General features: G+C 39.6%; 1 protein-coding gene across 1 annotated transcript in view; it reads right to left on the bottom strand.

The window, feature by feature from the left end:
• The window catches only part of CPXM2 (carboxypeptidase X, M14 family member 2), a 239,253-nt gene that overhangs the window by 130,831 nt on the left and 95,006 nt on the right, over positions 1-13,416 (bottom strand). Inside the window, exon 4 of the mRNA XM_036736106.1 lies at positions 2,403-2,542. Within this exon, the coding sequence (XP_036592001.1) occupies positions 2,403-2,542 (140 nt within the window). The remainder of the gene's footprint in view (positions 1-2,402; positions 2,543-13,416) is intronic.

Below are 13,416 nucleotides of genomic sequence, written 5' to 3'. Positions count from 1 at the left end.
CCCACTAAACTCAACTTTCCAAATACTGTAAAAACAAAAATTACTTTTATTTTTTTTTGATGGGAGAGTGGGAAAGACTAGAGCCGTGATGTCATTAATGAAGAAAACTGATGAGGATGCTTCCTATACCAATGCAGATCAGCACTTGCTCTGTAATTTAGTCTTGAACAATTGTTCAGTGATTCGCCCAGGGTCACACACCAGGTTTGTCAAAGAGAAGACTTGAATCCAGGGCTTCCAGACTCCAAGGCTCTCTATACACTATGCAACATAGCCTCATAGGCATTTCCTTCACATAGTCCTTCAAATAAGATGATATTTGTCAAGTACTTAGCACAGTGACTGGCACAGTGCTTAATAAATGCTGGTTTCTTCCTATTAATTCCTCTACTTCTGAACAAATAAATACAAGAAAAAAAGTTAATCCTATCTTTCGATATTCCTCAGGCTCTCAATTACACCCTTAGAGTTGCTGAACAAAAGTAGCCAGGGTCATAGCTGACTCAGATCACCATAACATATTCCATCTTACAAGTAAACCAGTCCCCTACCACTAAGGAAACACAGCCACAACACTCAAGACAAAAGGGGAAGAAGATTCAGAGAGAATTCACCATCAAGCTCTGCCACCTTACCCCAAGCTGGAGGACTAAGAAATCAGACAAGCGGCTCAATTTGAGGGACCTCCCAGAAAACCTAGACAATGTAGCTGTACTCTAATCCTCATTTCTCAAAGACAGAAATCCATTCAAAGGCAACAAAGCTGAGCTCCCCTAATAATCTACTGACAGTAGTCACTGGCCTTCTTTCCTTAGTCTTTCAGGGAAATATTCCACCTATATGTCAATAAATGTGGTGAAATGATATGCTTCATCTTCTCCCACCTCTGCTACTTCCCCCTCACTATTGCTAAAGACACATCTCTACTCACAAAGGGTATGTTTTTGGTATTGGTTGAGGGATATTGTAAGCTCTATTCTGCCTGCTCTCAATATCTCTGTAACTGTTTGCTGACCTGACCTTGTACTAGTGTATTACTGGTATGGGTTTTCAGATGATAGGTCACGCCCAAGCAATAGGTTAACATCCTTATTTTTAGCTAGACTTTTAACGGTGATCACTTAAGTCTCATGAACTAATACCATCCTTCTACGGGGGTGGACCAGAGCTTCTATGGTCAATGTATACATTTCTACCATAAAGGAAGCCTTGGTCAGTAAGCACTCTGAGGAAGTCAAATTGTCGTTTTGTCCAACATTATCCTGCAACTAAATGTTCTGCTTAGTTCCAGATTTCTTTGCTGCCTACATGCTTGGCTCTCAAACTTCCCATCCTCCAAATGTGAATCAATGCACCACTACCCGATATGAATAAGTCAATCTTCTCCGAAGATCACAGGACAATAGATTTCAAGCTGGGAGGAACCTTGGAGGGCATCTGCTCCAACTTTCTTATGTTAAAGATGAGCTGAATGGGGCATGCAGATGCTAAGGGACTTACCCTAGGTTTTATGTAGCTGAATTGGAATTCAAACTCAAGTGCTCTTACTCTAAATCCTGTACATTTTCCACTTGATACCTGATGACTATGGATCCCTGTTTATTCCTCTCCTGTTTTCATACTTTCCAGTTTGAAATCTTAGCTTCTTTCTTCGGTCCTCACTGGCTATATCCTACTAGTATATTTACCAATCCCTAAGATGCATCCTGCATAAGAAATTTTGCTTTCATCACTCTTGGCTTCAGAATTTTAACAATAATCAGATCAGCCAGAGATCATATATACACATATGCACGTTTCCTATATAAGTATTCTGATATGAAAAGTACTAGTGATGGATAATCGAAGTCTAATAAAAGTACCTGATGAGTCAATGAAAGAAAAATGACCCCAATGGTTGATAATTCCATATGAGTTTGGACTCCAACATTGCTTATCTGATTGCAGCCTGCTTGTTATTGGTGACCTTCCAGGAATTAAAATAAATCTCATCAGTAAATTATAGTTCTGGCATGATTGTGAACAGGCTAATCGCTAAATATTGGACAATGGCCAAATAACTGAATACAGCAGCTCCAATGTGGTGTGTTTGTGTGGGGGCTTCTGCTAAATCAGAGAACTAATCTGTTATTAAATGCTAAAGTGGATCTAAACGTGTGGTTTTTGTGCTCTTGGCATTTCAGACTCAACCTGTCTGCCAACTTCATGTTTATGTTCAGTAAATACTGTACATGAGTTCTTGCTATACAGCCTACTTTCTATTCTCCTATCACCCACTCTCATTTACCCAGGCCAAATATTCCTCTTTGTTTCCCTTCTCTTCTCCCTTTTATATGAATTTTGGCAATATTATGCCCCAGGAAGCTGAATTTAGAAAAAAAATAATATTGCATCATACTCACAACCACAATGAGTTCCTTCCTTGGGTGATGACACCTGTGAACTTGGTCAGCCTCCTGGCATCAACTTCAAGCCACTGGTGAAGGTCATTTCTTCCTGCACACCAAGCTCCATCATAAAAGTCATTTTCATTAATACCTGCCTGAATAAAAGACAAAGCTGTTTTCAGAAAGCCAAGAAAATCTGAACCCAACCTTTAAAGAAGGGGAAGACAAATGCATACATTTCTTTAGGGGACAGAAGAAAAGGGAAAGTGAGAGAGTGATTTAAAAGTCCTTATTCCCCACACTTTGTTGCATGACATCATGGAGCATATACTCTACAAACACGGGGAAAATTTTTGGTGCTCCATATCTGTTGTTTGGCCCATGTGAGAGCCTGATTTTAAACTGTCTCCTGTTGGGTTTATATTTACTGGATTAGCATTTAATTGGATCATTTGGCAAGCTGAATATCAGCTACTATTACCACCCAAAGATTCCCTTGGCAGAAGTTCATAAGCCAAACGAATGGAATGCTAGTGGATTTATCCCATAACAATCTCCATTTTGGGGAAAACAATGATTCTATTGCCTGAGTCAAGTTGCCAGAACATATGGACACAAAGCAAAGCCCCCCAATTGATTTCTGTCTGGTGTCCCCACCCGTTTCCCAGAAAGAAGGATTTAGCTTGAGAAGGAAAAGTTCATCTGCATCTCAAAGATAAAGCTTATGCTGATCTTATCTCCGAAGACCATCTTTAGTTCTTCAAGCATTCTTAAACTCAATTAGTGAGGAGAGTTCTTCATGTGAATTACAAAACTGAAGTGAAATTTAAAATTAATCCTTGGCAGATGGCCAATTTAGGATGGGATAATAGCAATGAGGCCCTTCAATTACTGTAACCGTTGTTCTAAAAAGAATTTCAGGGATTGAAAGGACCTCTGAAGGCCATGTGGTCTACCTGAAGAGGAATCCTCTCTTCAGCATGCTCGATAAGTGGTGAGGCACTCTGTGTGTGAAGACCTCCATTGAAAGGAACCCATTACTTCCTGAGGCACTCTATTTCACTTTGGGGCAGCTTTAATTGCTGGGAAATTTTTCATTATACATTAAGCCTAAATGTGACTATAACTTCCACCCATTTCTCCTCATTCTCTTCATTTATCTGGGGCCAAGCAGAAAAAAATGTAATCATTCTCTTACATCAAAGACCTTCAAATGTTTATAAGATTATTACACTAAAAATATTATATGCCAAATAAAGATTTTGTGAATAATCAATTGATCTCTTTATATTATTTCTCATAGGCACATGTATGGTGAACTCTAGAATTTATTTCCTTTCATATTGAATAGGGGGTATGGGAAGCACACTTTACTGAAAGGGAAAGGGTATGGGGAGCAAAACAAAATATTGGGAACCCCTATCTTAGAGAGTTGGCTGGAGGACTAAGAGGATATATGAATTGTCTGGGTCATACAGCCAGTATACATAAGAGCCAAACTTTAATCTGATTTAACCTGATTTTAAAGCCATCTCTCAATCCAGTCTAGTAACACTGTCAAACAAGTCAAAGAGGTTAGATTAGTGTGACCTATGCTTAATAGAGCCATGCTAGTTATTTGTGATCACTTCTTTTATAAGTGGTAATCAAACATTGTAGAATTTTGCTAGAAATCAAAGTCAAGATCACCCTGCAATAATTAGAAAACTACACTCTCTTTCATTTTTTGAAAGTTGGAACATTAGTTCTCTCCAATCCTAAGCAGCCTTTATCATTTTCCAGGATCTTTCAAAGATCACTGGATCAGTACATCAGTAATCGACAGTGCCAGTCCTTTCAGTACCCATTTATATACGTCAGGTGAGCTTGGTAAGTAGAACTCATCAAAGGCATTGATGCTATCCCTTATTTCTCTGTTATACTTGGCTGTCAACTCAAGAGTACTCAACAGTGCATGGCTGAACAAGTACATCAATCCACAATCAAAATATTTATTAAGCACCTACATGACAGACATTGTGCAAACAAGCACTGAGGACAGAAGTACCAAGAAAGAAAACAATGCTTTCTCACGTTGAGCTTATAGGCTAATGAGGAAGAGGATTCCATTCTAATGGCAGAGAACTACTGTGTCAAGCCTATGAAGGGGAAGGAAGTGGGAAAACAGGAAGGGTTATGAGTTCAGTCAGTCAACGAGCATTTTTAAAGTTTATTTTGTGTCAGATAGTTTAAGCACTGGGGATACAAAGAAATGCAAAAATATGCTCTTTGCCTTCCAGAATTTTACATTCTAATGGATGATGGGAAGCAACACGCGAAAACAAACAAACACACAAACCTGTGCACACAAGCTAGACACTGTCCAAATACAAGTAATATTAGAGGGAATCACTAGCATTGTGGATATAGGGGGGAAAGAGGAGAATGAAAAAGGATTCTTGAAAGAGATGGGATTTGAGCTGAGGATCAGGGAGGGCATTCCAAACATGTAAGACAGCCAGTACACAGAGTTAGGTCATGGAGTATCATATGCTAAAAACAGCAAGAAGGACAAGGTCATTAGATAGTTGAGTACGTGGATGGGAGTAAAGGATATGAAAACTGGAAAGTTAAAAGACGTGGGGTTGTTAAAATTCTTTAAAAGCCACACAGAGGATATTTGACCCTGGAGCTTACAGAATGTGAGAGGGAGCAAATGACAGTCAGATACACACTCTAGGAAGATCACTTAGACAGTAGCATTGAAGATGGGCTGCATTTGGGGAGAAGCATTTATGGACAGAAGCTTGTGATGAGAAAGAAGGATTTCAGACTTGTGAATCACAGAGGTTAATGGTCAGATCACGGTTATTTTCTCTCAACTATACATTTCCCCTGTGTGTGACTGATGGAAGTAACATTGGAGATCATGGGAGTTTAAGAGGCTAATTAACTGGGAGGTCAGGCCAAAATGGGAGCAAGAGCATATAGCTAGCATTTATATAGCATTTTAAGGTTTGCAGAGACCTTTAGAGATATCTCTATTTTGCAGACAAGGAGAATGAAAGAAACAGAGTTTAAAGGACTTATTTGCCCAGGGTCCCACATCTAGCTAGAGTGTCTGAGGCTGCAAAGTTTTGTTTCATATTTTATTATTTAATATTTTAGTTTTCAACATTTATTTCCACAAGATTTTGAGTTACAAATTTTCTCTCCATTTCTAACCTCTCCCCACTCCAAGATGGTATATATTCTGATTGCCCCTTTCCCCAGTCAGCCCTCCCTTCTGTCACCCCACTCCCTGCTCATCCCCTTTCCCCTTACTTTCTTGTAGGGCAGGATAGATTTCTATGCCCCATTCCTTGTATATCTTATTTCTCAGTGGAATGCAAAAACAACCTTTTTTGAGCATCTGCTTTTAAAACTTTGAGTTCCAAATTCTCTCCCCTCTTCCCTCCCCAACCACCCTCCCTAAGAAGGCAAGAAATTCAACATATATCACATGTGTATCATTATGCAATAATCATGTTATGAAAGATGAACTATATTTCTCTCCATCCTATCCTGTCCCCCTTTATTTAATTTTCTCCCGTGACCCTGTCCCTTTAAAAAAGTGATTGCTTTTGATTACTTCTTCCCTCTATCTGCCCTCCCTTCTATCATCCACCCTTTTATATCCACTTCCCTCTACTTTCCTGTGGGGTAAGATACCCAATTGAGTGTGTATGTTATTCCCTCCTCAAGTCAAATTCAATGAGAGCAAGATTCACTCATTCCCCCTCACCTGCCCCACCTTCCCCTCCCACAGAACTGCTCTATCTTGATACCCTCCTGCGAAACAATTTACCCCATTCTAACTCTCCCTTTCTCCCCCCTCAATATATTCCTCTCTCACCCCTTAATTTCATCTTATTTTTTAGATATCATCCCTTCATATTCAACTTACCCTGTGCCCCCTTTCTACATATATATGTGTATGTATATATATATGTGTATATATATATATATATGTGTGTGTATATATATGTGTGTGTGTGTATATATATATATATATATATATATATATATATATTCATTCCCATCAACTACCCCAATACCAAGAAAGGTCTCATGAATTACACACATCATCTTTCCAAGAAGGAATGCAAACAAAACAGTTTAACTTTAGTAAGTCCCTTATGATTTCTCTTTCTTGTTTACCTTCTCATGCTTCTCTTGATTCTTGTGTTTGAAAGTCAAATTTTCTATTCAGCTCTGGTCTTTTCACTGAGAAACCTTGAAAGTCCTCTCTTTTCTCAAAAATCCATATTTTGGCTTGGAACATGATACTCAGTTTTGCTGGGTAGGTGATTCTTGGTTTTAATCCTAGCTCCATTGACCTCCGGAATATCATATTCCAAGCCCTTCGATCCCTTAATGTAGAAGCTGCTAGATCTTGTGTTATCCTGATTGTGTTTCCACAATAGTCAAATTGTTTTGATTCTGACTGCTTGCAGTCTCCTTCACCTGGGACCTCTGGAATTTGGCAACAATATTCCTAGTAGTGTTCTTTTGGGGATCTTTTCCAAGAGGTGATCGGTGGATTCTTTCAATTTCTATTTTACTTTGTGGTTCTAGAATATCAGGGCAGTTTTCCTTAATACTTTCTTGAAAGATGAGGTCTAGGCTTTTTTTCTGATCATGGCTTTCAAATTGTTTCTTTCTGGCTGCATGCAGTATTTTCTCCTTGATCTGGGAGCTCTGGAATTTGGCCACATTATTCCTAGAAGTTTTCTTTTTGGGGTCTTTTTGATGAGGTGATCAGTGGATTCTCTCAGTTTCTATTTTACCCTCTGGCTCTAGAACATCAGGGCAGTTTTCCTTGGTAATTTCTTGAAAGATGATACCTAGGCTCTTTTTCTGATCATGGCTTTCAGGTAGTCCAATAATTTTTAAATTATCTCTCCTGGATCTATTTTCCAGGTCAGTGGTTTTCCCAATAAGATATTTCACATTGTCTTCCACTTTTTCATTCCTTTGTTTCTGTTTTATAATATCTTGATTTCTCATAAAGTCACTAGCTTCCACTTGCTCCAATCTAATTTTTAAGGTAGTATTTTCTTCAGTGGTCTTTTGGACCTCCTTTTCCATTTGGCTAATTCTGCCTTTCAATGCATTCTTCTACTCATTGGCTTTTTGGAGCTCTTTTGCCATTTGACTTAGTCTATTTTTTAAGGTATTATTTTCTTCAGTATTTTTGGGGTCTCCTTTGGCAAGTTGTTGACTTGTTTTTCATGGTTTTCTTGCATCACCCACATTTCTTGTCCCAATTTTTCCTCTACTGCTCTTACTTGCTTTTGCGAATCCTTTTTGAGCTCTTCCGTGGCCTGAGACCAATTTATATTTTTCTTGGAGGCTTTTGATGTAGGCTCTATTACTTTGTTGACTTCTTCTGGCTTTTTATTTTGGTTTTCTTTGTCACCAAAAAACGATTCTATAGTCTGAGTCCATTTTTGTTGCCTGTTCATGTTCCCAGCCAACTACTTGACCCTTGAGCTTTTTGTCAGTGTATGACTGCTTGTAGAGTAGAGAGTACTTTGTCCCAAGCTTTAGGGACCATGCTGCTGTTTTCAGAGCTACTTCTACTCCACTGTCACTACATGTTCTGCCACAGCAACACTCCTCCTCCTCCAAGAACTGCCAACTATTACCACGACCCAGACCCAAGCAGGGCAAAGCAAGAGAACCTGCCTCTTTTCCAGCAAATCATTCCTTGCACTCTTGCTCTGATCTACTCCTTGATTCCTCCCAGCATATGAGCCAAGGAATCTGGAAGCAGCTGCACTGGAGCTCTGGAAGCAGTCACAGGAGCTTCCTGGTGCTGCCACCACCACTGCTGCTCCACCTCTGCAACTCCCAGGGCTGGGGCTGGACCACTGTTGCCCAGATCCAGAAATTTTCCCACTAACCTGCACTGTGATCTTTGGCATTTATCATTGAGAAGTCTGGTGACTGCCACAGCTCAATGATTCATGGTCCTCAGACCTGCTCCACCTGACTCCTGGTCTGGTTGGTCCTAGCGCAGCCCATGATGGGCTGTGCTCTGCTCCCAGCACAGTGCAATAGACCCTTCTCAGTGACCATCCAGGCTGTCCTGGGATGGAGACCTGCTTCCCTCTGCTCTTTTGTGGGTTCTGCAGCTCTAGAATTTCTTCAGAGCCATTTTTACAGGTGTTTGGAGGGATTTAGGGGATAGCTTAAGCAAGTCCCTGCTTTCCAACCACCATCTTTGCTCTGCCCTCCTGAAGCTGCAATTTGAATTCAGTCTTGACTCAAGGTCCAGCATTCTATACAAAGTCCCCAAACATGAGAACAGAGTTTGGGGGACACTAATATAGATGACTGTGACAAGGAGTTCAATTAGGAGTGAGCCTCAAGGAGGTTTTTGGATAATGATTGAAAAGGGACAGCCTAGAAGTGGGAGTAAGGTGCATGCTTATTCATTTCTCTAGTCCAGTGCTTTGGGGACCATAAGTTCAAGAACACAGAGTCCTGGAAAGAGTGGTAAGGGATGCAGAGTTTTCCTAGGGAGAGCCCAGATATCACTTAACACATGGAAAGAGTTTAAAGTATAGAATCTATTCCAATTCACTCTTCATTCTCCCACCCCCCAAATTTCTAAAGTGACATTCCCCCACCTCACCCCACTCAAATTGGAGAACACAGGGGAAAATATGGTAGTCCCTACTTCCCAATAGTTCCTACCTCCCTGAGTGGTTGTGAGGTTCAGATGAGACAATGAATGTAAAATTATTTGCAAATTTAAAGGGCTATCTCAGTGATGTCAGCTTGAACTCTAAATTCCTCCTGGTGTTGTAGGCTACTAGAGGTGGCAGATGCAACATTTACAGTAAGAAGAAAATACAAGATGCACACAAAAGAAATACAAAACAATTTAAGGGGATGGGGGTGGGGTTGCAGCTTCTAGTAACTGGTGGAATCAAGAAAGGCTCCTTGGCATTGTCACTTGAACTGAGCCATGAAGAAAACTAGGAGCTCCGAGAGGTAAGATTAAAAAAGAGATCCTTTCAGGCATGAGGGACAGCCTGGGCAAAAACAGAAGTGGGAAATATAATGCTATATATAGAGAAGAGCAAGCAGGTCAAAGTGACTGGAATTGGGGTAAGAGGAGATAATGTACAACCAGCCTGGGAAGAAAGGCTGGAGGCAGATTTCAAATGGTTTCAAATGATAAATACTTATACTGTCTACCTCCCAGGATTGTTCTGAAGATGAGATGAGATAATACACATGAATTTTTTTTTGGTAACTACAAAGCAGTACAGCAGTTAGTAGAGGTGAGAAGTAAGTCTGACCCTGGAGATTCTAGGAGGGGTAAGTCTGTTCTAATATTCTAATTTGGATGTTCCCATACATATTTCATGTCAAGGAAGGAGTGTGAGTATGTCTGGGCCTGCCTATGCTTAAGTTTCTTGAGCTGGCTATTTCCAAAAGGTGAGAAAGCAATAATTGCAGGAGAATTAAGACAAAATCTCTGAAACAAGGCAAGGCTACAGGTAGAATCTAGCAGGCTAACTAGCTCTGTACAATGACTTATCCTTGAATATATATATATATATATATATATATATATATATATATATATGTATATTTATACACACACACATATATATACATACACATGCATACAGAGAGAGTGAGAGAGAGAATCTCCTTGCAGGTAGTATGTAGGGCAAAGCCATCAGATAATGACTAATTTTCAAAGCTTGCAGTTTAGTGTTTCAATATTTAAAGTTATTTTACGATCAGCTGGACAATTCAGGTAGGAGGACCCTATGCTTTCAAATCTCCATGGCGAACCCCTTCTTGCTCAGCTTCTAGATATTCCTGCTACAAATGATGGGTTTACTGTAGAGAAGTCCCATGGGCAGCTCAATGAGAAAGGAGTTTCCAGCCTGTGACCCAAGTACCCTGGGAGGAAGGTCTACTAAATCCCCTCATCTTTCTTCAACTCTCTCTTTGTGTCTATAAGTGTTTCAACAACAACAACAACAAACATTTATTAAGTGCTTACCCTGTGTTAGGCAGTGTGCTAATTACTGGGAATAATAATTCAAGCAAAAGGAAATACAGTTCCTGCACTCAAGGAGCTTATATTTTAATGGGAGAAGGAACTGGAAAAGAGAGTCAGGAACAGAGAGCACGCAGAGGAATGAAAGTGTGAATATAGCTTGTATTTACTTATTATTACTATACATGGTTGCATCTGCCACTCCTAGTAAACTATAAGGCTAGAAGCTCTTTAGAGTTCAAAGAACAAGGCAAAGAACAGCAGGTATCACTGATACAGCACTTAAAATTTGCAAATCATTTCACATGCATTGTTTCATCTTACCCTCACAACCACTCTGGGAGGTAGGAACTACCATATTTTTTTTCCCTGTGCTCTCCAAATTGGCTGGGGTGGGGCAGGATGGGGCAATATTACTCCGGACAATTTCCTTTGAGTAAAGGGAGAGTGAGTTGCAATGGAGAATGAACCAAATTTTGAGTTACTTCAATGGGACAAAAGACGTAAAACATTAATGTTAAAAATCTTTGACCTGGTTATTTATTTTTTTAAAAAAGAGTAAAATTACTCATATTTCTCATGCCCTACAAAATATTAATTTGTTCTTTCTCAAAATCAAAGACCACATATAATTTAATAGCTATCTTTCTGTTTATTAATAGTAGCAAAGATGATATCTTAGGGCAGAGTGTGGTCTAGTGACTGACTCAAAAGACCAGGACTTGAGTCCCAGCTCCAACTATGACTAACTTAAATGCTTGGGAAATCTCACTACTTTGAGCTTCAGTTTTCTCAGCTGTAAAATGAGGACAATCATACTGGCATCACTGTACCTGATGGGCCTGTTGGGAGGGAAAGATTTTATTATTTATTATTATATTAATTATAAAGTGCATTATACCCATGAATCATTGATGGCATCCTGATTCCTGCCCCACTGTCTAGATATTTGTTACAACAATTCACCTAGCAACTGTTGTGGGGGTGAAAGACCAACACAAGCCCAATAATAAGAATGCTGCCAGCATAGATTTTTTTGATCTGCTTTACTAAGGAAAGTAACGTTAAGTGGTTAAGAATCTTACTTTAATCCAACATATACATATAAACTCACTTAGTTCAGGAGGAAAAGCCAGCAACCTGAACTTCAGAGCAAATACAAACAAGTTACAAACATACACAATATAAACAGACCAGATCGCAGTTCATAGTTAACAAGACACCATCAACATCTGGGTTGACAAGCCGGGGAGCTCTTAAAAATGGCTGGCCCAGAGTCATGCACCACTCCTCCTGTGGCTGAGGTCCCCAAGCAAACAACTCTGTTCTCTCTTTTTACACAGTCTTTAGACATCATCAAATGTCATGTGAGTGACCAGAACTTAGGCGCCTACTACTGGCTCTGGTCTTAGCAACTCCCCTTAGGGCTCCGAGGTCTTCAAGCCCACATGGGCTTAGCACCTACTAATTAGGGATTTGGGCTGGGGTTTTGCACCTAGTAAGGCTCAATCAAAGACATTTAATTAATTTAGCATTCTAAAACAAAAAAAAGTCCCACCTTAATTAATATTACAATATTTCATTAATCTTGAAAGTTCCTTTTCAAATTTCATAACCAGATCTCACCATAACTTTCACAAAACCTTGGATATACTATTCAACAAAATTAACAATCATTTATTAAATACCTTCTGCGTGCAGAACATATTCTAAGTGGTTTTTTAAGCTTGACCTTTCTGGGTGTTAAGGGATGTTACCATACTAAGTCAAAAAAAAAGTCTCATATAATAAATGTTAAATCGTTTAAACTTTGATGCTCTCTTTCTGAAGTACCTCTTGGCCTATGATAAGCATAAAACAATATGTGGCAATAGAAGGGGAGGGGGAGAAAGATAGAGAAATCAAACAGTCCATCTGAATACAAAGCTTATATAAATGTCCACATACAGGCAGACTGAAGAGAGATGGCCGGTTCTAGAGGTCAGTTCAGAAAATGGGTTTCTGAGGTTTGAGATGTCAATTTCCCACCAGCCTGTCTCTATTCTGAGGACTGATGAAACCAATTATAACTTTCTAAATGAGATCACAGCCTCACAAATGAGTTAATGTAAAAGGATTCTGGGAGCTCAGAGAGAATAATTGTATGCACGAGAGGCAAAACTATTTCTGTGTTGCTGAAATTGATCTCCTGTTTTAATCTTTGAGAAATCTGAGATACCGAGTGACGGGGGTAAAATGCGACATACTGATGACATCCAAACTTTGTGTTTATTCATTGGGCCTGCATGAAAGTCACAAACAATGTTCCATGAGCAAGGATGATTAAACTTTGAATGTTCAGCTTAACTATTTGTCAGGCAATATCCTAAGTACTAGGGATAAAAAGAAAGGCATCTTCGACTGCGTCTGCCTTCAAGGAGCTTCCATTATAATGGAGAGACAGTGTGTAAGTAATTATAGACAAGATGTATACAGAGTAAATGGAAAGTAATCCGAAAAGGGAAGGCAGTAGAAGCTGGGGCACCTGGAAGGGTCTCCTGCAGAAGTTAGGATTTGACTCAATTCTTGAAGAAAATCAGGAAAACTAAAGGGTAGAGGTGAAGGGGCGGAGAATTCCAGGCATGGTGGAAAACTAGTGTAAAAGCAGAGATATAGGAGATGGAATGTTGTATTAGAGTAACAAGAAGTATGGCATATTATATAGAGTATCATGTATTGGGGAGGAGTAAAGTATCAGAAGAGTAGAAAATCAGGAAGGGACTTATAAAAGAACTTTTTAAAATATTTAGATATATAGGCTGTAATGGTTTTAGATATCAAAACAAAGCCATGGGAGCTCAGATTGGGGGGAGAGGGGTAGAAACATGACCCTGGAAGCCCAGTGAGGGTAAATTTGAGTAGGGAGAGAGTTGAAGAAGAGGAATCATTAATGGCTGATGAGGGCCCAGGGTTGTGGCAGTGTGAGTGGAAAGAAGAGGA

Source organism: Trichosurus vulpecula, chromosome 8 (assembly GCF_011100635.1).
Source record: "Trichosurus vulpecula isolate mTriVul1 chromosome 8, mTriVul1.pri, whole genome shotgun sequence".
Taxonomy (NCBI): Eukaryota; Metazoa; Chordata; class Mammalia; order Diprotodontia; family Phalangeridae; genus Trichosurus; species Trichosurus vulpecula.
This window is presented reverse-complemented; position numbering and strand designations above follow the sequence as displayed.